General features: G+C 58.1%; 9 protein-coding genes across 9 annotated transcripts; 6 read left to right on the top strand and 3 right to left on the bottom strand.

Annotated features, from left to right (window-relative positions):
- Positions 1-390: 390 nt before the first annotated feature.
- On the top strand, positions 391-1854 carry SODALDRAFT_341027 (translation factor; the record flags this gene model as incomplete). The annotated part of the gene is made up of 2 exons (XM_028613009.1): positions 391-1448; positions 1488-1854. 2 exons carry the CDS (start codon positions 391-393, stop codon positions 1852-1854), a joined length of 1425 nt encoding a protein of 474 aa, XP_028464666.1.
- SODALDRAFT_335066 (coatomer zeta subunit) lies at positions 1849-3469 on the bottom strand. Its single transcript, XM_028612374.1, has 6 exons — positions 3242-3469; positions 3129-3172; positions 2878-3001; positions 2740-2800; positions 2611-2666; positions 1849-2445 (listed from the first exon to the last, which is right to left on the bottom strand). Exons 1-6 carry the CDS (start codon positions 3319-3321, stop codon positions 2205-2207), a joined length of 606 nt encoding a protein of 201 aa, XP_028464665.1. The 5' UTR covers positions 3322-3469; the 3' UTR covers positions 1849-2204.
- Positions 3470-3734: 265 nt separating this feature from the next.
- On the top strand, positions 3735-7753 carry SODALDRAFT_345522 (MCM2/3/5 family protein). Its single transcript, XM_028613209.1, has 3 exons — positions 3735-4332; positions 4394-6591; positions 6672-7753. Exons 1-3 carry the CDS (start codon positions 3909-3911, stop codon positions 7251-7253), a joined length of 3204 nt encoding a protein of 1067 aa, XP_028464664.1. The 5' UTR covers positions 3735-3908; the 3' UTR covers positions 7254-7753.
- SODALDRAFT_298503 (vacuolar transporter chaperone 4) lies at positions 7268-10574 on the bottom strand. Its single transcript, XM_028608844.1, has 4 exons — positions 10324-10574; positions 9622-10208; positions 7851-9539; positions 7268-7752 (listed from the first exon to the last, which is right to left on the bottom strand). The coding sequence occupies exons 2-4, from the start codon at positions 10117-10119 to the stop codon at positions 7471-7473; spliced, it is 2469 nt and encodes an 822-aa protein (XP_028464663.1). The 5' UTR covers positions 10120-10208; positions 10324-10574; the 3' UTR covers positions 7268-7470.
- Positions 10575-11003: 429 nt separating this feature from the next.
- On the top strand, positions 11004-12601 carry SODALDRAFT_352092 (arginine N-methyltransferase 2; the record flags this gene model as incomplete). The annotated part of the gene is made up of 2 exons (XM_028613575.1): positions 11004-12496; positions 12555-12601. Exons 1-2 carry the CDS (start codon positions 11098-11100, stop codon positions 12599-12601), a joined length of 1446 nt encoding a protein of 481 aa, XP_028464662.1. The 5' UTR covers positions 11004-11097.
- On the bottom strand, positions 12592-15970 carry SODALDRAFT_335062 (hexokinase). The gene is made up of 6 exons (XM_028612373.1): positions 15610-15970; positions 14572-14694; positions 14470-14495; positions 13979-14389; positions 13419-13873; positions 12592-13285 (listed from the first exon to the last, which is right to left on the bottom strand). Exons 1-6 carry the CDS (start codon positions 15647-15649, stop codon positions 12862-12864), a joined length of 1479 nt encoding a protein of 492 aa, XP_028464661.1. The 5' UTR covers positions 15650-15970; the 3' UTR covers positions 12592-12861.
- Positions 15971-16680: 710 nt separating this feature from the next.
- On the top strand, positions 16681-17576 carry SODALDRAFT_208720 (hypothetical protein). The gene is made up of 3 exons (XM_028607258.1): positions 16681-16955; positions 17011-17169; positions 17361-17576. Exons 1-3 carry the CDS (start codon positions 16793-16795, stop codon positions 17444-17446), a joined length of 408 nt encoding a protein of 135 aa, XP_028464660.1. The 5' UTR covers positions 16681-16792; the 3' UTR covers positions 17447-17576.
- Positions 17577-18332: 756 nt separating this feature from the next.
- On the top strand, positions 18333-19874 carry SODALDRAFT_341022 (Zn-dependent exopeptidase; the record flags this gene model as incomplete). The annotated part of the gene is made up of 2 exons (XM_028613008.1): positions 18333-18451; positions 18524-19874. 2 exons carry the CDS (start codon positions 18333-18335, stop codon positions 19872-19874), a joined length of 1470 nt encoding a protein of 489 aa, XP_028464659.1.
- A 618-nt stretch (positions 19875-20492) lies between these two features.
- On the top strand, positions 20493-22182 carry SODALDRAFT_280897 (oligosaccharyltransferase alpha subunit; the record flags this gene model as incomplete). Its single annotated transcript, XM_028608262.1, has 3 exons — positions 20493-20830; positions 20917-21774; positions 21903-22182. The coding sequence occupies 3 exons, from the start codon at positions 20493-20495 to the stop codon at positions 22180-22182; spliced, it is 1476 nt and encodes a 491-aa protein (XP_028464658.1).

Here is a 22182-nt window from a genome sequence, read left to right as displayed (position 1 = left end):
AAAGAAAACGAAAAAGAAAAAAGGCCCATGACTCAACTCAACCCGCAGCAAGAAATGAATTTCTTCTTACACCAACTACATCGACGTTGCCCAACAACTCATGCCATCACCCTGAAGCTCCGAACATTTCACTCTTCTCCTTCCACTTAATCCCATGATACCCTAATACATCAATAAAGAAAGTCACAGGTTGACTCCGGAGCAACAGAGAGAGAGAGAGCCCTTGACGAGGTTCACGGCCAAACAGTCAAATTGGCTCTCATCAACTTCTCCGGTATAATTCGACGCTGGCTTTCCAGCTTCAGCATCGCCTCGACCAGCAGCAACACGCCGGTTTATACTACTACTACTACTACTACTACTGCCACATCACGCCATCCTCTGCCCAACATGGCGACAGAGACTAGAATAGTGAGGATAGGCAGTCGGGAGCTGGGCCACTTCGAGCAAGTCGGCGGCGAGAAGCTGGGCAAGTGGCACATCTCTACGGATCCCCACTCATCACAATCCATGGAAGCGCTACGAGAAGCAGCACGGGAACTCAAGACGAGCGACATCCCCGTGGCTTTCCCAACCGAGACCGTCTACGGACTCGCAGCCGATGCCACGCGCAGCAAGGCCGTCAAGGGCATCTACGCCGCCAAGGGTCGACCTGCGGATAACCCGCTCATCGTTCATGTCAGTGACCTCGACATGCTCCGGCGTTTCCTCCAGCCGCGAGATGACAAAGATGACACCAACGGCTGCCATGGCGAAGGGAACACCAACACCAGCTCACAAACAGCACCGTCCTGCCGCTCCTCCTCCTCATCCTCCTCCTCGCAAAAGCCCGCAGACCCCATCCCGACCATCTACCAACCCCTCATCGACCGCTTCTGGCCCGGCCCCCTCACCATCCTCCTCCCGAACCCCACCCCCTCCAAGCTCGCCCCGGAAGTAACAGCCGGCCTCCCCACCTTCGGCGCCCGCATGCCCGACTCCCCGCTGGCCCTCACCCTGATCCGCCTCGCCAACGCCCCCCTCGCCGCCCCCTCCGCCAACGCCTCCACCAAACCCTCCCCGACCACCGCCACCCACGTCCTCGACGACCTGCACGGCCGCATCCGCCTCATCCTCGACGGCGGGCCCTGCACCGTCGGCGTGGAGAGCACCGTGGTCGACGGCCTCTGCGACCCGCCCGCCGTCCTGCGCCCCGGCGGCGTGTCGCTCGCCGAGCTGCGGTCGTGTCCCGGCTGGGAGGGCGCCGTCAAGGCGTACAAGGATGCCGCGGAGGACGGGAGGAAGACGGCGGTTGCCGCGCCCAGGGCCCCGGGGATGAAGTATAAGCATTATAGTCCCCGGGCGCGCGTCGTGCTGTACGAGGCGGCGTATCGGGCGGGTGCGGATGGCGTCGCGGTGGAGGATTGGCAGCGCGTGCTTTGCCTCCCGGGAGGTTCTTCTACTGCTTCGTCTGTCCATGGCACGCGGGCCGGGTCGGAAGGGTCTAGGCGAATGGGGACCATTCGCACCCGGAGGTGGAAGCGGGTAGGCGGGCTACAGGGCGGTGGGAGCTCGCTCGTCATGCCCGAGGTTGTGGCGGATGCGGGTCTGGCTACGACAGATGGCGGGGAAGCGCTGTTCGAGGTGCGGGAGGGCGAGTTGCGAGATGGCGACGGCAAGCCTTTGGCGCGCATTTTGGACATCGACTTGGGAGACGACACGAGGGGGATCGCCCAGGGGTTGTTTTCGGCGTTGAGAGAGCTGGACAGGAGGCAGGTGGACACCATTTTCGTCGATGGGATTAGCGATGGGGATGACATGGCCGCGGCGGTCATGAACAGGTTGCGCAAAGCTGCGTCGGAGATACGGGTGTAGATGGGTCGTTTTTATTTCTCGTGTTTCTCGCCAAGCAGAAAACACACACATTGCATATATAGATCATAATAGAGGAACGAGGATGTGCTGGTCCTCCCCACGTCGAATCATGTACGAGTTGGCATGTTGCTTTGGTTTATTTTTCTTTGGCCCTGCCTCCTGTCTGATGCAAATGGCACGAGGGAAAACAAGAGAAGAAGAAAAACGACAACATGCCCGAGACCGACAATTGAATCCGATAGAAAACTCCGTGGCAACCGAAGATGCGCTTCCTCTTTTGTTCCCCTTTGTTCCTCGCCCTTGCCCCCCTGCCCCCTTGACGCTCCGTCTCTGTCTCTTTCTTTCCTTCCTTATAGACCTTGTCTTAGCCAATCGGCCAGCTTGGACCGGCCCAACTGCGCCAGGTTGTTGACGCCCTGTTCGCTGAGGTCGATGCGGCGGAGATCGACGTCCTGGGCCGGCGCCCGGCTGACGCGCTGCACGATGATGGTGGGGTCCGTCTCGAGGATGACGCCGTCGTCGACAATCTCGTCGACGGCGAGGGAGAGGAGGTCTAGGTTTTCCGTGATGGTCCTCCTGTCGACGGCTTGCCTGGAGAAGTTTTCGTTAGATTTTGCCTTTTTTTCCTTTCCCTCTTTTCCCTCTTTTCCCTCTTTTCCCTCCTTTCCCTCCTTTTATTTCCTGTCTTTCTTTCTTTCCTGCCTTTCTTTCTTTCTTTCTTTCTAACGACTAACTCGGGAGAGGAGCGTCTCTTACTTGAATAGAAGATGCAGACTGTCGCGGAGTGCTAGGATGGCGTTGTAAAGAAGCACCTTTTCCCAAGTGTCAGCATCAGCCCCCCACGTCATCGTATGTCTCAGCCAAAATGGCCGCGGGCAGCCTTACCTCGTTCTCGTCGACGGAACCGACCAGGTAGAGCATGCAGTCGCTCTCCATCTTGTACAATCTGGCCACGGTGTTAACCGACCTTTCGCTCCTCCCCCTGTCTCTATCGTCTCCGCGCGTGGTGTTGGAGAAACCTACACAACCCGGTTGTCGTATAGAATAATGTCGCCCGTCTGCTTAGCCGTCTTCTCCAACAACCCCTTTTCGAAGGCCTTTTGCGACTTGACGTCTGGGTACGGGTTCATCTCGGCGGGGACCTGGCCTATCGAGGAGGGAGGATCATGCGTTAGTCAGGGTCAAGGTATGCGCGTGTTTGGCGATGGCGCATTACGCATTGAGGGTGTCTCCGATCGATGGTCATTCGATCGGGAGCAAAGGACACTGCATACCATCCTTGAATCCTGCCACGACATTATGGGGAGGAGTGTAGTATCTATATCACAGTCGGATCACCGTCGTCAGTTTTTGTGTCCGAAAGGAGGGATGATCGAAAGAGGCGTACTTGGCAAAGAGCCTGGAGCCATCCTCAATGCTTAGAATGACAAAAGCGTTGACCGAGAAAAGAGACAATCCTGGCGCCATGTTGACAGAGTGGTGAGCTCGAAGGCCAGCCCCCGGTGAACCTTTACTTTGTTTGGAGGGCGTTGGTAGTGGGATTGAGGTGTATCTAGAGGTGTATCTAGAGGTGTATCTAGAGGTGTTTGTATCTGTAGCTGTAGGTAGGTCCGTTATTGACCAGCCTGGCGGCGCACTTGACAACGTACCCTGGTCAGCGCCGAGTCGGTAAGTTGAGGGTGGTCGGTGTCTTGTTTGGCCGCTCCGAAGTACTTGGTACCGTGTAACTACGTACCGCGTAAAGTGGAAACGCGTCTTCCCCCCCTTTCCCCTTTTCGAAACGCGTCCAGCCCTGGAAACGCGTAAAGTGGCTGCAGTAAATTGGAAATTGGGGCCCACTTTTTGATTCTCCCACAAAGGCTTCGTTTCGTTTCGCTTCCTTCTCATCGTCTGTCTCCCTTGCACGTCACTCATTACTCGAAGCAACGCAATTGCCGGGCCTTCAAAACATTATCCTGACACTGCTTGCCCTTTGTACGCCACAGCACACTTCGACTTTCTACTCTCCTCTCCTCTACTCTACTCTGTACTCTCTCTGCCTGCACCCCTTCGTCATGTCTTCCCCCACACGCAGGCGGTCAACCCGCAGCTCTCAGGCCGGAACCCCTCGCCGATCCACGAGGAACTCGTCCGTCGCCCAGAGTAGTCCTGCTGCCGGTCCTGCTGACAATGCATCGCAGGAGGGCTCGCAGGAGGGCTCGCAGGGCGCCCGAACCCCTCGTCAGCCCCGCCCCTCGAGGCTCCAATCCAGCCCTCTCGTCTACCAGTCGTCCTCTCCCGCCCCCGCCCCCGCCCCCGCCGCCGCCGACCGTAACGGCCCCTCCAACCACAATGTCTCGTCCCCCCTGCGCCATATGACCAACAGCCAGAGCTCTGCCGCGGCGAGACCGCCTCCTAGCTCCCCTCTCCGCCAGCAGACTGATACGCAGTCCCAAGGCGATGGTGATCGGACGCCTCGGGCCAGCGCCCAGATGCGAGGTAACGGGTGCCGCGCTTCTCACCATCAGTATCAGTCGCTGTTCGCTGACACACGCTGCAGACTCCTCCCCTATCCGATACGACCCGAGTTCAAGCCCAGGCCGATCTGTAAGACCGCCGCACTCGCACTCTGACCTGCGCAGCGAGAGCAGCAGCGGTCTCTTCGTTTCCGACCGTTCCGCCACCGCCCGCTCCCGCAGAGGCGACATCAACTCCGACGCCCTGGGGCCGTCTTCTCGCTCCGTCCGTCGCCTCTTCGTCGACGAATCCGGCCGTGTGACGCGGGAACACGCCGCAGCACCCGCACCCCTGGGGTCGGATGCCGCCTCGTTCAGCAATCCGGATCCGCACACCTCCGAAGCCGATCGCCTGGCCGGCCAGGGCCAGAGCATGATTTGGGGTACCACCGTCTCCATCGACGACACCTTCAACGCTTTCAAGGACTTCTTGCGCCACTTTACCCTCAAATACCGTATGTACAGAGACGGCGCTACCGAGGCCGACGTGCACGACGCTCCCGATGCCAACTCCAAGCCCTACTGGGAGGCCCTCGAGAACATGCTTCTCCTGGGCAGCACGAGACTCTACCTCGACATTTCCGACCTCAACCTCTACCCCCCCACGCGCAAACTGTGGCACCAGATCCAGGCCTACCCGCAGGAGATTGTGCCCGTCATGGATCAGTCCGTCCACGACTTGATGGTGGAGCTGGCCAGGACCGAGACCCTACGTCAGCGCTCACAGAGCTCCACCGGCCCGGGGTCGCAGCGCAACAGCAACAACAACAACAACAATCCGAGCTCGCAGAGCTCCGAGCCCATGTTCCCCAGCTCGGATCGGCCGGATGAGCCCCCCTCGCAACGGTCCCAAGCCGACCAGCCCTCGTTGGAGGATAGCGTCTCGCAGATGATCTACATGGTGCGTCCCTTCGGCCTGGACAAGATCACCAACCTACGAGACCTCAACCCGTCCGACATGGACAGGCTCATCACCATCAAGGGTCTCGTCATCCGGACCACCCCGGTCATTCCCGACATGAAGGACGCCTTCTTCCGCTGCAACGTCTGCAACCATTCCGTCAACGTCGGCCTCGACCGGGGCAAGATCCGCGAGCCCACCGAGTGCCCCCGCCCTCGCTGCGCCCAGAAGAACTCGATGCAGATCGTCCACAACCGCTGCTCGTTCGAGGACAAGCAGGTCATCAAGCTGCAGGAGACCCCCGACGCCGTGCCGGCCGGTCAGACGCCGCACTCGGTCTCCGTCTGTGTGTACAACGAGCTCGTGGACTTTTGCAAGGCCGGTGATCGCGTGCAGCTGACGGGCATCTTCCGCGTCAACCCCGTACGCGTCAACCCTCGCCAGAGGACCATCAAGAGCGTCTACAAGACCTACGTCGACGTCCTGCACGTGCAAAAGGTCGACAAGAAGCGGATGGGTGCCGACCCGTCTACCCTGGTCATCGAGGGCGACGAGGGAGACGATGCCGCCAGGGCCGACAACAACAACATGGAGCAGACGCGGAGAATCACGCCCGAGGAAGAGGAGAAGATCAAAGAGACGGCGGCGCGGGACGACATTTACGAGCTCCTGTCGCGATCCCTCGCGCCGTCCATCTTCGAGATGGACGACGTGAAGAAAGGCATCCTCCTGCAGCTCTTCGGCGGCACGAACAAGACCTTCCAGAAGGGCGGCAGCCCCAAGTACCGCGGCGACATCAACGTCCTCCTCTGCGGCGACCCGTCCACCTCCAAGTCGCAGCTCCTGGGCTACGTGCACAAGATCGCCCCGCGCGGCGTCTACACCAGCGGGAAGGGCTCCTCGGCCGTGGGCCTGACGGCGTACGTGACGCGCGACCCGGAGACCCGCCAGCTCGTCCTCGAATCGGGCGCCCTCGTCCTGTCGGACGGCGGCGTCTGCTGCATCGACGAGTTCGACAAGATGTCCGATGCGACCCGCTCGGTCCTCCACGAAGTCATGGAGCAGCAGACCGTGTCGGTGGCCAAGGCGGGCATCATCACCACCCTGAACGCCCGGACGAGTATCCTCGCTTCTGCCAACCCCATCGGCAGTAGGTACAATCCGAATTTGCCGGTTCCCCAGAACATCGACCTGCCGCCGACGCTCCTGTCGCGTTTTGATCTCGTGTATTTGATCCTCGATCGCGTCGATGAGAAGAATGACCGTCGACTGGCTCGCCATCTTCTCTCCCTGTACCTTGAAGATGCGCCCGACTCGGCGCCTTCGAACAATGACATTCTCGTAAGTTTTGCTTCTTTGCCAATTCATTCAAAAGAAAGAAGAAAGAAAAAAAGAAAAAAAGAAATCTAACACCACGTCAGCCCGTCGAGTTCCTCACCTCCTACATCTCCTACGCCCGCGCCACCATCCACCCCACCATCTCGCAAGACGCCGCCCAAGAGCTCGTCGACAGCTACGTCGAGATGCGCAAGCTGGGCCAAGACGTCCGCGCCGCCGAGAAGCGCATCACCGCCACGACGCGCCAGCTCGAGTCCATGATCCGCCTCGCCGAGGCCCACGCCAAGATGCGCCTCTCGCACACCGTCACCCGCGCCGACGTGAAAGAGGCCGCCCGGCTCATCCGCTCCGCCCTCAAGACCGCCGCCACCGACGCCGAGGGCCGCATCGACATGAGCCTGCTCACCGAGGGCACCAGCGCCGCGGAACGCCGCCGCCGCGATGAGATCAAGGACGCCACGCTGCGCTTGCTGGACGACATGACCGCCGGCGGACAGGCCGTGCGGTGGGGCGAGGTGGCGCGCTTGTTGGGCGAGGGGTCCAGCGTTCCGGTGGAGCAGGCCGAGTTTACCGAAGCCATGCGCGCGCTGGAGATGGAGGGGTTGATTCTGGTGGCTGGGGAGGGGGCTAGGAGGACTGTGCGGCGTGTCACTGCTGTTGTCTAGGAGGGAGCAGATCCGACGATGTGATGCTCATGTTCGTAACGGAAAGGGAGATTCGTGATTTACAGATGCAACTCCAAGATCGATTTCCAGATTCCACCAACTCATGAGAACCAAAACACCTCATACAACAAACCGAATTGCTCCGATCCATGCATCGATCTCTATGGGGTTTTTTCTTCTTCTTTTTCCTCTCTTTTCTGCCCCTGCTTGCTTTCCCTCACCAATACTCCCGACTCCGCCCCTCGACAACGAAATTGATAATGACAGACACGAAAAGGGCGGCGCAGAGGGCGCTCGGCCCCCAGCGGTCGTAGTACTTGACGTTCCGGCGGTTGCGGATGGCGGCGCTGCGGTACAGGTAAATGGCGACGGAGTAACAAATGGAGAGGACGGCGAGGAGGGTGAAGATGCCGGCGACGATGAAGGAGGCGCTGGTCGGGCTCGCGCTGAAGTTGAGGAGCGTCACGGCTACCGCGCCCACGTAAATAGAGTATTCGAGCTGTTTTGTTTATTTTCCGCGTTTCCCGTCAGCAAAACTGGAAATAGAGGAGTAGGGAAGAGAGAGAAAAAAAAAAAGAAGAAGAGCGTTTGTCTCACCCATCCCAGGAACGTCCTCTCCGCCGCAAAGTACACCTTGGGCTCAACCCGCACGGGCACGTAGATCTTCGTGCCGGGCGGTGCCTTGAACTTCTTGGTCTGCACCTCGCCCGGGCCGAAAAGCCGTTCCTGCGCCTCGCGTCGCGGGATGCGCTCGGCCCGCGGGTAGGGGACCAGCCACTGGAGGGCTTCCAGGGTATGGTGCGCAAACTCCGACCCCTTGACGCTGGCGAGGGTGGAGTAGTACGTCCAGCCGCCCAGCCGCCTCGCCTCTTCGAGCCGGTCGTTGTCGTCGTACTCGTCGTCCGAGTAGTAGATGTAGTCCCCGTTTGATGTCGTCGCCGCTGCTGCCGCGATGGCGTCTGTCGTGGTCTGGTCTTCGACGTCGAGAGCGCCGTCTCCGCGTCTGCCCGTCGCTCCGGGAGCTGCGGCGGATGGTTCACCCTCGGTTGCAATGCTACGGGCCCCTGCTGCTGCTGCTGCTGCTGCAGGTGCTGCAGGCCGGGGGAAATCGTCCTTGTCGGAGTCGTAGTCGTCGTCGTCCTCCTCCTCCTCCTCCTCCTCGTCTGAAGTCGTAGTGGTCGTCGAATGCTCCAGCCGGTGCTGGATACCAAAGTCGTGGCTAACGGGTTTCCGAATGTCCACGTCCATCTGGGGCATCCAGAAGGGGAGCAGATGGATACGTCCGGGGAACAGGCACGCCACGCCGTGGATGAACTTGGAAAACTTGGGCACGGCCTCGACGAGGTGGCTCGAGATGAGCTGACGCACCCACTCGGGCGGCTCCTGTCCCAGCTGGGTCTGGAGTTTGACTTCCAGGATGGCGTAGGGGAAGCGCGCCACGTCCTTGGGCGGGAGCTGGGAGAACGGGTAGTCGACGCCGATGTCCATGCGCCTCCAGTTGTCGCCGGAGCGTCGGACCCCGTCGAGGTTGTCCTCGCGGATCATGGTCAGCTCGGTATCGAGGGAGATGCGGACCCGCGCATCGGCCGGCAGCTGGAAGGCCGTACGGTTGTAGAAGGACCGACAGACGGGCCTGTACCCGTGCTTGAGGACGGAGTACTGGACCTCGGCGGCGAGGCGCTCGTCCTCGTCGATCTGCTTCTTGGGCTTCTTGCCCTCCTTCCGCGCCTTTTCGAAGATGGCGGCGGGGAGGAGCTCGCCGCGCATGTAGGCGTTGACGTTCTTCTCCTTGAGGGAGAAGCGCGCCTTGACCGACTTCTCGCCGGTCCAGTCTTCGCGGTGGGTCTTGCGCTCGACGAAGATGTTCTCGCTCTGCATGCCACCGTACCAGCGCAGGCGGATGGCCTCGGCGCCCTCGGACTTTTTGAGACGGCCCTCGTACAGCTCCCAGGTGTCCGGGTTGTCGTAGTAGATGGAAGTGATGGCCGAGTCCTCGGGCTCGAACTCCTTGCTGGCGTTGAAGACCAGCACGGGCAGGTGCTTGAGGATGACGAGCTTGAGCTCGGTGACGTTGTCCGGGTGGACCCAGTACTTGGTCGTGTTGCGGACGAAGCTGCCCTGGGATCCGCCGGCGGCACTGTCTCCCTTTACCGGGTTACCGCGTGTCCGGACGAGGTTGTAGAGTTTCGACAGCTGGACGACCGAGGCGTCGTAGTTTTCTTTGTAGAAGGGCTTCGCTTTGAGTCGCGCATCGAAGGCTGGTTTCAAGTGCCAGTTGGTCATTTTCTGCAAGTATTCCAAGAAACATGTCAGTAAGGGGTTCTTCCTCTAAAGGCCGACATTTGAAGGGTCTCATGCAAAAACGTACGTCGTGTTTTTTGATAATCTTGTAGAACCCGGTATAATTGAGCTGGACAAACTTGGAAAGGTCGTGGACATCGGCGATGATATCACTGAGGACCTCCTCGAGCAGGATAAACTCCTCCTCGCTGGGCCCCGGCTCCTGGGGCCCCCGCTCGTTGAGCCGGTTGACGACGCTCTCGACCTCCTTCTCGCTGACGACGATGCGCCTCGTAATCTCCCTGGCCTTCACCTGCTGTTTCGTGTGCACCTTGTCGAGCTCCATCTCGAGCTTCTTCACGAACCGGGTCTCGTCGTCTTCGGTCCATTCGCGGCGGCGTTCGGTGGGCTGGGTCGCGGCGGCCTTGCCCTTGGGGTCGTCGGCGTTGGCCTTGGCGTCGGGGGTTGTTACGGGGACCACGTCGCCCGAGGCAGATTTGAGCTCATCCTTGAGCCCATTGTAGTCGATGTAGTACCATTGGTACTCGCGGATGATACTCGACCGGAGCTGTTGGCCGAATTTCATGACGATGACGCCGGGTCGGGGGCGCCAGGAAGGGTCGGTGTCGGTTGGTCGGCGAGTCGATCTCCAGGATGTCTCGCGCGTGGTGAGGTCTTGTAGGATTAGCATGGAACAAGAGAAGCCGAGAAGCCGAGAAGCAGTGGAGGATGGGAATGCGGAGTGTGAGTTGGAGGGGGAAAGGATGCATGTGATGGGATTGATACGCACCAAAGCCGAGACAGGGATATAGAACAGAATATAATAATAGAATAATAATGCTTCGTAGGACCTGGTAAGGTGATGTGATACAAATACCCGACGTGTGTGCTGCAATGCAGGGTGCAGAAGTGCAGAAAGGAATATTTAATGCGACGAGGGGATAGGGAAGTGGACAAAATGGACGAGAGGAGGTCTCACTTCTGCAACCACAGACCAGTGAACTAGTAATTTACTGCTATGTAGTAGTCGGAGCAAAAGAGGTCATAGAATCGGGTCACTAGGACTTGTGATGATGTAGTAAAGTACGGATAGCCGTCCTGTACATGTGTATCTCCAGTAGTAGTTCCCCACTTTCTGTCCGTACTAAGCAATCTCTGAGAAGCAAAAAACCACCGAATTGCCCAATCAAGAGGCTTACGATAGCACGTGTCCGCTCGGGACGGTCACTCCCAGGTATAGGTACGCACATATACGGATAGTCGGATGCGGATCTAGAAACGAATACATCATGGACGTCCACACCCACAAACAAGTGGTTATATCCAATGTGGGGTGTCTCTCAGCTGTCACCATCTGGTGTCACCTGTGCGGGGCAGCTTCACAGTTCACGGTTCACAGGTCAACCCAAAAATTCGAAAATGAATCTCGGCGGGGTACAAAGAAATAAGGTATCGTTCGAGGGTCACCTCCTCCCAGCCTACCCATCTACCTACCTACAGATTCTAGCAAACCCATCGCGCGGGCCTGAAAGAAGCCGTCGTTCGGCTTCCAGCATCCCCAGCCATGGCGATAACCATAGACGACTCAATGTCGGCCCGCATCTCCCCCGACTGCCCCGACGACACCAAACAGCTCCTCTACCACGCCTGGGCCCACGACACCTCCGACCTCAAAAGACTCCTCGACGTGCCGGGGAAAGCGAGCGCACGCGACCCGACCACGGGAGAAACGCCCCTCCACGCTGCCATCCGCGCCTGCGGACCCGCGCCGCGGCAATCCGACGATACCGATGCTGCCGACGCCGAGGCCGACGACTCCGTCACCCAGGAAGCAGCCGAGACCGTCCACGAGCTCTTTCTCTCCGGCGCCATCTGGAACGACGTCGACTCCAACGACGAGACCCCCGGCTGCGTCGCCTGGCGTCTAGGCCGGAAAGACCTCTACCGACTCTGCCTCGAGGCCGGCGTGCGCGCCGAGCTGCTCTTCGGCCTGTTCGACGGCTACGAGGAGTTGTCGTCCGGCTCGTCCGCCGAGGAGAACGAGGACGACGTGGAGATTATCAACGTCGAAGATGCGGCGCCGGCCGAAGGGGAGAATGGTGTAGCAGTCGGTGGAAAAGAGGAGGGGGAGACGGAGCATGACAACAACAACAACAACAACAACAACAACCCCAATAAAGCGCCAGCAGCAACCCCCCCGGCCGAGACGCAGGACGTCAACTCGGAGCAATACCTCGCCTCCCACCTCACCTACGACCCCACCAAGCTAGTCGACGACCAAGGCAACGGCGTCATGATGGTTTGGGAAACCTCCATCATGCGCCGCTCCGTCGACACCCTCCTCCGCAAAACATCTTCTTCCCCGGAGATCAACAGCGCCGCGGCCACCCCGACGCCGACCCCGACCCCGACCCCGACCCCGCTCGCCGAGGGGAAACGCATCCTCAACATCGGTTTCGGCATGGGTATCGTCGACCGCATGTTCGCCGCCACCACCCCCGCCCGCCACCACATCATCGAGGCCCACCCCGCCGTCCTCGCCCACATCGACGCCGGCAACACCGCCTTCGGCCCCGCCTGGGAGGCGTCCGGTCCCGAAGACGGCGCCTACAAGGTCCACCGCGGCCGCTGGCAGGACGTCGTCCCCCGCCTCCTCCAGGCCGGCGAGCTGTACGACGCCATCTACTTCGACACCTTCGGCGAGGACTACGCCCAGCTCAAGCTGTTCTTCTCCGACTACGTCCCCGCCTTGTTGGACCACGACGGCCGGTTTGGCTTCTTTAACGGGCTGGGCGCCGACCGGAGGATATGCTACGATGTCTATACCAAGGTGGTCGAGATGCACATGGTCGACGTGGGCTTGGACGTGGAGTGGGAGGAGATCCATGTCGATCTGCAGGGTCTGGAAGAGGCGGGCAAGGGCGAATGGGAGGGCGTGCGGAGGAGGTACTGGACCTTGGACAGTAAGTTGCCTCTTTCCTTCTGTCTCTGACCTTCGTTCATACTCACAATGGGGTACAGAGTACCGCTTACCGATATGCACCTTTATGGGCGGAGATATCTGCTGAGGCAAATAAGAAAAGTCGATTTCTCAACTATATGTGTCATGGGGATCATCAGCACCTAGTCGGCATAGCTCGTGAATTATCCTCATGACGTATTCCTCCTGATTTTCATGTCTTTTTTTGTTTTTTTCTCTCTTATTACTCCGTTCATCTTTCTGCCCGCTTTGCTTTCCCTCTAGCCCGAGTCGCCGTGCGGTGATGGGTATCTCCTTCCCTTATGCGCCTTCATTTTTCATGCATCCTTCACGAAAAATAACTGTCGCTTATCGAAAGTTCTCCGGGTGCAACACGCCGGCGAGGTTGCCTTGGTGGACACGCTTGATCGTCAGGGCGGCGATGAGCGCGGCGCCGACACCACTGCCGTCCTCGGCAGCCAGCACCTCAATGGGGTCCTCCTCGGTGGGGTCCTTCTTCTCGGGCCAGTCGAGGATCTCGCGCAGCGCCTGCGCGCCCCTAGCCTTGAAGTGGGGGTACTTGTTGAAGACGGAGCCATCGGCGCCGACGTGGCACGTGTCGTAGCCCTTCTTCTTGCAGATGGCGGAGATGCCGCAGGCGGAGAGTCGTGCCGCGCGGGTGCCAATGAGCTCGGCAAGACGACGGACAAACTCGAGCTCCGCGCGAGAGGGGGCGATGTTCAGCTTGCTGACAAAGAGATCGTAGGTCTCCTGCAAGTTCTCGAAGGGGTCCCTGAGTTTTTTGTTAGGCCTGACCGGTTCATTGAGGTAGAAGAGTCGTGGGGTTCGGGGTGAAGAAGAGTAAGAAAATGAAGAAAGGAAGGGGAAAAAGGAAAGGGGAAGGGAAATTTTGCTATTCCACTTACTCCTCAATGGCGGACAAAAAGGACGAATCCAGAGAATAGGCCTTGCGGAGAGCAGAGATATCCTGACCCTTGAACATCTTGATGGGCTTGTTATCGTGCATATCCTCCAGGATAAGGCGGAAGATCTCGCCCAGGTAGAGACCGGCGATCATCTTCTCAAAGGCCTGCTGACCCGGGCGGGGCGAGTCGCGGTCGATGATGATGTCGTAAGGCGTACGTGGGAGGACGATGTGCTCGTTGTCGAAGGCGCCCCATTCGCAGTTGATGGCCATGAGGGCGTCGGGGGGCAAGTTCATGTGGGCGAGCTTGGGGATGGAACCGCAGTTCTCCATGTAGGCGGCGTTGCAGCCCGTGCCGAAGATACACCCGATCCTCATCTTGGGGTCCGTGTAGGCCGACGCGATCAAGGTACCCGTAGTGTCGTTGATCAAGGCCGTCAGCCGGATGGGCACGTTCTATATTTGTTTTCCGTTAGTGATGAGCAAGAAAAAAGGGAAAAAAAGAAAGAAAAAAGAAAGAAAAAAGAAAAAAAAAGGTCTGGGAGGTTAAGAAATAAGTACCTTAGCCGCCAGCGAAGCTTTGAGCAGAGGAACGACATTCTTGCCCTCAACACCGGCAATGTCGAAACCCTTGGTCCATCGCTGGAGGATGCCCTCGTCGATGTAGTTCTGGGTAGCGGGGTAGGAAAAGGTGAAGCCCAGAGGAAGCTTCTCGCCCTTGGGCAGGTTGGGGTGGTGGGTCTCGACGAACTGCAGAAGGCAGTCGGCAATGTAATCCCAGAGCTCCTCGGAGACGCCGGTCTTGAGCTCCTCGGGCATGCGGTACTTGGACTGGATAATGTCGAACTCGGACTTTTGGTCGGTCAGAGTGATCTCGCAGACACGGAGGTTGGTGCCTCCCATGTCAAGGGCGAGAAAGGTACCGGTTTCGTGGCCATCCGGGAAGGACATGACCCAGGTCGGGTTCATCGGCTGTTATTACTATTAGCATGCCGAACAAAGTGAAGGTTCAGTTCATTCCTATGATGGAAATTAGGGGCACGGCTTCTTACAATGCTGCCGCCCTCGACACTGAGACCTAAGTGGTACCATTATGATTAGCATCCAGACAGTGGTTTGCTACTCGAGACTTGAGGACAAGAAAGTGGGCTCACCCTTTTCGAGTTCAGAGACGAAGTGGTTAGTGATCTCCTTGAGCTTGGAGGCCGGAACAGTGAGCTGGCGCTCAAGTTCCTTGGCCTGCTCGAGGAGATCCTGCGACAACTCGGTCATGGAGCCTTGATTGTCAGAGCCGTCAGCTAGATTTTTCACGATGTAATGCTGAAGACGCGCGCTTGATGGTGAATGTGAAGTGGATGTCAATATGCAGAGGGTAGTGTGAGAGAGCCTTGGAGGTATGGTAGAGAGTCTCACAGCGCGCAATTCCTTGGGTAAACGCGCAGGTAGGTTTTTTTCGTTCAAGGAAAAAAAGAAGAAAAAACCAAGAAAGAACGCGGTGAGAATAAACACAGGAAAGAATATCAAAGGAAGGTGCGAGGTAGAGTGAGGTTCCTTCCCACTGCAAACAGCCGGGATGACGTCGCTGAGGTGTCAGTAGGTGTCAGTGGGTATATCCACGGTATATCCACCTCAATTTTGGTGCGCTGATAGACAACAACAGCTCTAACCCAAGATTGTGGAGCCACCTATGTTTGTCATCTTTAAGAAGGTACCTTAACAAAGGCAGATGGGACGGAGAGCGGTCTAGAAGCTGGAGGAATAAGGTAGTACAGAATGTAGATAGGGAAAAGGGGCACGGAGTATAAGGGTAGTGAGTTTAGTGAACCATCCCGTCCGCGATGGGGCCGCTTAGCGCAGAGGTTAGGCGCAACATGACATAGGTAAGGAGACGAGATGGCACCTGACTCGAATAGCTGCCTTCTGAACTTGAAGGTGAGGTCGGGGAGCAAACAAAAAGAAAACGGCGAAGAGATAAGCGAGGGGTGCAGAATCAGGGGTTTGTTTGTATGCAAGCGTTATGTTGTGATACTGGCGCCGACATTCCCACGCCTCATCGCGTGCCAGTGCCAGTCCGGTGTCGGAATGGCTACACCGAGCATCATTCCTTCGGGGCAGAAACCCTCTCTCTCTCTCTCACAGGCACACATTCCTTGCCATGATCGGATGTCAAAGTAACACCAAGCGTAACTTACCCTTGCGGCTGGGCGGTGCCTTAGGACCCAAACCAACCATGGTGATGACTGATATCGGAGGAAGCTTTCGTGACAGCGGGGCGGGCTCTAAAGGAGCTAGGAGGACGGGAACGGCGGGACGTTGTCGAGGATGGGTGTCTTTGTCGTACAGAGGGCGCGATTGGCAATGAACTAGTCGATTACTGATCGAGGATGGATAGTTGAGACTTGAGAGGCTGTCGACTAAGATGCCGTACTTATACTTTACCAACAAGCTAGTACGTCGAAGTTGGGAAAGACGAGACGGGTCGTGGGAGCTCTACGAGGAGGTGAAAAGAGAACGATCAGATGAAGTTGAGGGGTACGTCTGTGATAGTGCGATAGCTGACGACGCGGGGGTAGGGTCGTGTCCGGATGACCCGAGGCGGGGCATTCCAGGTACATGCCTCTAAGTAGATCTTCTACGCTCGTACAAGGTACCACGACATGGCCCACACCGACCTCGTGGGTTGTAACTGCTTCGTGACTAAGCACTCCATTCCATGTACGCGTACAGACGGTGGACAATGCAATGCGTGGGGGAAAGACGTGGAGATTGAAAGCTCCCAGGAGATGGTCATGGTCTCAAACCCCAACCAGGAGGCACGAAGTCAAGCCGGCTCATGGTTCTCAATTGAATGCTAGCACAATGTTTCTGTACTCTAAGGCAGCTGCTCCGCCCTGACAATGCTACGTTCAAGAACTAGCACAGCGCTTTGTTGCCCATCATTTCCTTGTCATTCTCTTTTTCGTGTCTAAGATGCCCTATTGATGATCTCAGACGTGAGACGTCCTTATCCTTCTCTTTCTGCAAGACCCGGGACGCGTAGCAATTATCCCCCGTTGACGATCTTCGACCATGTCCCCCGACCGATCGATTGAGGACAATTGGATTGATGGTGTCGAGCGGATGGGAAAGTACGAGCCTGGCGGCTACCATCCTGTCATGATCCACGGCTTCCTCCACGGTCGCTATCGAATAGTGGACAAGTTGGGATTTGGTGGTTACTCGTCTATCCGGCTCCCTCAGGACGATCGATTAAAACGCTATGTCGCCGTCAAAGTGGGAGTGTCTAATCCATCACCCTCCCGACGCAGCCAAGTATCCTACGCGACCTGTCTCGCTCAAGGTCCACAACATCATATACTACCCATATAACTATCGATGCAAGTGACGGCATACCAAGCATCTTGGATAAGTTTGATATCCAAGGACCCAACGGGACACACCCATGCTATACAATGGCCCCTGCGCAAGGAAATCTCAAAGAAGCATCATTTAGTCGTCTCTGTTACCTTGATCCACTCACGTGGATTCGTCCATGGAGGTTGGTCTATTATCCCTGATAACCAGCCAAATCAAACTACCTAGACCAGTTATAGATATTCGTCTTCGGAATGTGTTGGTCAAACTCCCATCGACATTTGACGAACTCTTAATCGAGCGTCTCGGAAAGGACTGCAAAACGCCCGTGGCTAAGATGGCACCAGAGGCTCTTTTTGAACCATCGGATACTCGATCCTCCCTCGCAAGGGCAAGAGGTAAGAAGGATCATGCAGCGCAAGCCGCGTCAGATATGGAATGCAAGTTCTATTTATTGTTGTCCTCTTAAGCTCCTCTGACGGGCAGGAGACATAAAAAGACGGACCACACAACACTTCCAAAACGAGAGAACATTGCAAATGCCGACAGTCGGGAGTCCAGGGAACGCTAACCGGCAACCGGACACTAGTGAGGCAAACCGTCTGCCAAGAGAGCTTCAATGAACCTCAAGCTTTGCGCTGGCGCGACTATCGCAACTATCGCGACATCACATGACAAAATCAGATACCTAACAGAAAATCGCCGAAGAAGAATCCAGACCTCGTGTTCGTATCACGCCGTTGCACCAGCAATTGCACCTCTAATTACACATACACATACACATACAAGGCGCAAAACTTCACTGCCGCAGTTTGAGGTCGGTAAGCTAGGGAACTACGCTTTATCAGGCAGGCGACTCAGCGGCCCGCACATAATACGTTGACCTAGTGTACATACAAAGTAAAAGCGGGATTGTTCCCCTGTCGAGTAGGTAATGCGATCGACCAGGTTCACGAATAATGCGACCTTCCCCATCTGGCAAGAAGTCGTCAAGTCGCCTTCGACGGAGCCTCTTCTACCCACCATCCTTCGTTGGCCCGTTGGCCACCCGCCACCCGTCCTACCTGCGCCTCCGCCCGCCCGCACATGGCTTCTTGCGGCACTCAATGCTCAACGCTTAAATGCCACTTCCGCTTTACTTGGTAGAGCTTCCCACCTACCTACCTACCTACCTAGTTGGCAACGATCCCCGCTGCATCCCCGGTTGTGGTGGACTCGCTGCTGTTTGTGCGAGATGGCGACACGGTGATCATGGCGAATCAGCATCCAGACCGAACGAGATGATGGGCCCGGATTGTGTATCCGTAGTCTCATCCCCCATTCCTTGGGTAACGAATTGTTCTGGTAAAATGACCAGCTCAGGGTACCCCCCTTCAGCATCGTTAAAAAGAGGACCACCCCCCCGGCTCCCAAAACATATAGCTACCCGGAGCTTTTCTTCTGCCCCCCAGGCCGTACCAGACCGCGGACTCGTCTCGACCTTACTTCTCCTCCCGTACTACCTCCCAAGTTCGGGTTCACACATACCAGCCAGCTTCTCCTCCGCTTTGAGCTTTGAATCATGAAGTTCACTGACGTGCCGGCCCTTTGGGCCCTGCTACTGCCCCTGGCCGCGGCGAAGCCCGACTGCAAGCCTCCCGTGGAGTCTGAGACGCTCCAGGAGCTCATCACAGAGGAAAAGTTCGTACAACGAAAGCTCTAGCTGCCCATCTCGTCTCGTTGTTCGCTTTATTGCTAACGCACAGTCTGCAGCTTGATGGCCAACCTGGAAGAGCTCAACAGGATCGCCTACGCAAACGGCGGTAACCGCGCCTTCGGTCTCCCCGGCTACGACGCCTCCGTCGACTTCATCTACGGCGAAGTGTCCAAGCTCAAGGGCTTCACCGCCTGGAAGCAAGACTTCCCCGCCCTCTTCACCCAGACCACCGCCCAAAACGTCACCGTCGACGGCGAGACCTTCCGCACCGTCGCCCTCACCTACACCCCCAGCACCCCCGAGGAGGGCCTCACCCTGCCCCTCGCCCTCGCCCCCGACGGCCCGGCCGGCTGCTCCGCCGACAACTACGAAGGCCTCGACGTCGCCGGCAAGATCGTCCTGGTCGAGCGCGGCCTCTGCCCGGACCAGACCACCTTCGCCGGCAAGGTGAGGGCAGCGTCAGCCGCCGGTGCCGTCGCCGTCGTCATCTACAACTCGGACTCGGCCCAGCTCACCGGCGGCTCCCTCTCGGCCCCGAGCGAGGACTACATCCCCGTCGCCCTGATCGACCAGGGCCCGGGCCAGGCCCTCAGGGCGCGCCTCGAGGCCAACGAGTCCGTCGAGGCCTTCGTTCAGGTGGTCCAGATTATCGAGGAGCGCATGACGCAGAACGTCTTCGCCGAGACCAAGGGCGGCGACGCCTCCAACCTCGTCGTGCTCGGCGCCCACCTCGACTCCGTCCAGGCCGGCCCGGGCATCAACGACGACGGCTCCGGCTCGACCCTGATCCTCGAGCTGGCCCGCGCCCTGCAGCACTTCTCCACCAACCTGAAGGTCCGCTTCGGTTGGTGGGGCGCCGAGGAGAACGGCCTCTGGGGCTCGCGCTACTACGTCAACAACCTGACCCCGGCCGAGGTCGACGACCTCCTCCTCTACCTCAACTTCGACATGGTGTCGCGCGGCTACTTCGGCGTCTTCGACGGCTCCGGCGAGAACGCCGCCCCCGGCGGCGCCCCGGGCTCCGAGGTCATTTCCGAGCTCTTCACCGAGCACTTCGCCGCCCAGGGCATCGAGACGAGGCCCGTGGGGCTGACCGGCGGCACGGACTACGTGCCCTTCATGACCCAGATCAACAAGCCCGTCGGCGGCCTGTTCACGGGCGCGAGCATTGCGGAGGATGACTGCTACCACCAGGCCTGCGACAACATCGAGAACCCCGATCCCGAGACCCTCGCCGTCAATGCCAAGGCGGCGGCGCACGTTCTGAGTATCCTTGCGCAGGAGGGTGCCGAGCTGGTCCCCAAGGCCAACTCTACTGTCGGCTTCCTCAAGAGATCGAGCGATCCTTCCCGGGTGTTTGACTTTGGCGCGCACCACGGCAAGTACTGCGATCATGATATTATCTAGACGGTATCTGCTGGATAGATTAAGTGTACATCACAAAATAAATAAATTTGATACCTGCGAAAGGTGCTGGACCTCCTGAGTTGAATAAGCGATGTTTGTCCGCTCATGAAGCTCGCGCTTACCATGTCCCCGCCGTGGAGGTGATGGATGGATCGCCCCTGTGATGGAATTTTGACACTGTTGCCTTGTCGTTGCTTGGTGAACAGTTTTCGCCTTGGAAAATGGTGTACATTACGGGAACTTCAGTTTCCTTCGTAAGGTATATTGGCGAGGGAACATCATGAGGCTTGATTCGTGGCGAGTGATCGATCTGTACTTCGTAAGGTACGTGGCACATATCGTGGCTGAATCCCGTGCATTATACCTTAGCCACATGTGATACAGACTGTGGCGCAGCACATCACAGTGGTCCGTGCGTCTAGCAACGTAGCCGTAACCTTGGAGAGCTGCAACAGTTTGGCTGATCTCCTAATCGAGTGGGAAGTTGACAAACCGGCAATGGAATAAACAGGTGTCAATTGCTCCCAGCTTCACCTCATATTACGCGTACTCGATTGTCGTCGTCGATTCTCAGCGCCCGTTCAGTCGACGAGAAGGCTGGTCGACTCTTCCCCGACCATGAGAGCCTTCACCCTCGCCGCCGGGCTCCTCAGCCTGGCGTCTACGGCCTTTGCAAGCTCCGACTCGACATCCAAGGTCGCCGCCCCAGCGACATTCCAGCCTCCCCAGGTGTTTAAGAACGCCAATCTCGTCCACATAATCTCCCTCGAGAAGAATTACGCCAAGGAACAAATAAACGTGGTCATCGAGAACATCGACAAGGAGCCGCAAGATGAATACTACCTGCCGTTTACCGCCGATCAGATGTCGCGGGTCGGTGGTCTCGAGGTCAAGGACAGGAAAGATGACGCGGCCGGTCCCTTTGTTGTAGAAGCTGTCGCCATTGACCAGGAGAGGTACGACTCTTGCGCAAGCCCCGTGGTGGGTGTCGTCACTTTGCCGCGCACCTACGCTAACAGTTTTTCTCTCCTCCTCAAATTAGCGACATCCAATACTACCGGATCCGTTTGCCGGTTCCCTTGAAGGCGGGCGGCCAGCAGACGCTTGGAATCTCCTACTACTACCTGAAAGCATACACCCCGCTCCCGGCTTCGATCGCGCAGGACGAGAGGCAGTTCCTCGTGTACGACTTTTCCGCCTACTGCCCGTCCGCCTACACGACGACCAAGCAGAAGACGGAGATCAAGGTCCCCTCCACCAACGTGCCCAGCTACACCAAAATCCCCGGCACCGGCGAAGAAGCCAGCGAGTCCCCGCAGGTCCAGGGCACCAAGCTGACCTACGGGCCCTTCGGCTCGCAGCCCGCGGGGGCGGTCCTCCCCGCCACCATCCGCTTCGAGTTCAGCAAGCCGGTGAGCCACGTGGCGACGCTGGAGCGCGACGTCGAGGTCAGCCACTGGGGCGGCAACGTGGCGTTTGAGGAGCGCTACACGCTGTACCACCGCGGGGCGAACCTGTCGGCGCCGTTCAGCCGGCTGGGGTGGGCGCAGCAGCAGCACATGGGCGGGACGCCGACGTCGGCGCTCAAGGAGCTGCGGTTCCCGCTCCGGGTGGGCAGCGTGTCCCCGTACTACACCGACACGATCGGCAATGTGTCGACGTCTAAGTTCCGGAGCAATAAGCGCGAGGTCGTGTTGGAGACGAAGCCGCGGTACCCCGTCTTCGGCGGGTGGAAGTACCCTTTCACCATTGGGTGGAACTCGGATGCGAAGAATTTCGTCCGCGCCACCGTGGATGGGTCTTATGTCCTGAGTGTCCCGTTCATGGAGGGCCCTAAGCAGCCTGAGGGCGTGGAGTACGAGCAGGTTACTTTGCGAATCGTGCTTCCTGAAGGCGCAGAGTGAGTGCACTCCCCTCCTTTTTTTTTCTTTTTTTCTTTTTTTTCTTCTTTGTTCCCGCGGGCCTCCCCCCACCCCCTCACATCAAGTCACTGTCATGTACGATGCTTTGCTCACACCCCAGCGACAGGAACGTCAAGTTTTACACCAACGTCCCCTCGTCTTCCATCACCGAGGCCTCTATCGACATCACCAGGACATATCTCGACACTGTCGGCCGCACATCTGTCACCATAAAGGCGCAGAACTTGGTGGACGAGTTCCGGGACCGGGAGGTGTACGTCTCGTACGATTACTCTACCATCTCGGCACTGCGGAAGCCCGTCGTCATCTTCAGTAGCGTGTTGCTCCTCTTCGTGGCGGGCTGGGCCGTCGGCGGCCTGAACATTGGGTTTTCCACTCCAAAATAA

The sequence above is a fragment of the Sodiomyces alkalinus genome (assembly GCF_003711515.1).
Source record: "Sodiomyces alkalinus F11 unplaced genomic scaffold SODALscaffold_8, whole genome shotgun sequence".
Lineage (NCBI taxonomy): Eukaryota > Fungi > Ascomycota > Sordariomycetes > Glomerellales > Plectosphaerellaceae > Sodiomyces > Sodiomyces alkalinus.
Note: the sequence above shows the minus strand (reverse complement) of the source record. Positions and strands in the feature narration are given on the sequence as shown.

Excerpts from the sequence above, each read along its gene's own strand:
- SODALDRAFT_335062 (XM_028612373.1), bottom strand. The coding sequence starts at position 15,649 with ATGGTTGGTTTGGGTCCTAAGGCACCGCCCAGCCGCAAGG. Across the intron at positions 14,695-15,609 it reads GGCACCGCCCAGCCGCAAGG|GCTCCATGACCGAGTTGTCG; the intron begins GTAAGTTACGCT and ends CTGACAATCAAG. Across the intron at positions 13,874-13,978 it reads AAGCTTCGCTGGCGGCTAAG|AACGTGCCCATCCGGCTGAC; the intron begins GTACTTATTTCT and ends AAACAAATATAG.
- SODALDRAFT_345522 (XM_028613209.1), top strand. The coding sequence starts at position 3,909 with ATGTCTTCCCCCACACGCAGGCGGTCAACCCGCAGCTCTCAGGCCGGA. Across the intron at positions 4,333-4,393 it reads GGCCAGCGCCCAGATGCGAG|ACTCCTCCCCTATCCGATAC; the intron begins GTAACGGGTGCC and ends CACACGCTGCAG. Across the intron at positions 6,592-6,671 it reads CTTCGAACAATGACATTCTC|CCCGTCGAGTTCCTCACCTC; the intron begins GTAAGTTTTGCT and ends ACACCACGTCAG.
- SODALDRAFT_335066 (XM_028612374.1), bottom strand. The coding sequence starts at position 3,321 with ATGGCGCCAGGATTGTCTCTTTTCTCGGTCAACGCTTTTGTCATTCTA. Across the intron at positions 3,173-3,241 it reads GGCTCCAGGCTCTTTGCCAA|ATACTACACTCCTCCCCATA; the intron begins GTACGCCTCTTT and ends ACTGTGATATAG. Across the intron at positions 2,667-2,739 it reads GTTCCGTCGACGAGAACGAG|GTGCTTCTTTACAACGCCAT; the intron begins GTAAGGCTGCCC and ends ACTTGGGAAAAG.
- SODALDRAFT_298503 (XM_028608844.1), bottom strand. The coding sequence starts at position 10,119 with ATGAAATTCGGCCAACAGCTCCGGTCGAGTATCATCCGCGAGTACCAA. Across the intron at positions 9,540-9,621 it reads AGATTATCAAAAAACACGAC|AAAATGACCAACTGGCACTT; the intron begins GTACGTTTTTGC and ends GAATACTTGCAG. Across the intron at positions 7,753-7,850 it reads AGAGGACGTTCCTGGGATGG|CTCGAATACTCTATTTACGT; the intron begins GTGAGACAAACG and ends TAAACAAAACAG.
- SODALDRAFT_208720 (XM_028607258.1), top strand. The coding sequence starts at position 16,793 with ATGCAAGTGACGGCATACCAAGCATCTTGGATAAGTTTGATATCCAAG. Across the intron at positions 16,956-17,010 it reads ACGTGGATTCGTCCATGGAG|ATATTCGTCTTCGGAATGTG; the intron begins GTTGGTCTATTA and ends GACCAGTTATAG. Across the intron at positions 17,170-17,360 it reads CTCCCTCGCAAGGGCAAGAG|TGAGGCAAACCGTCTGCCAA; the intron begins GTAAGAAGGATC and ends ACCGGACACTAG.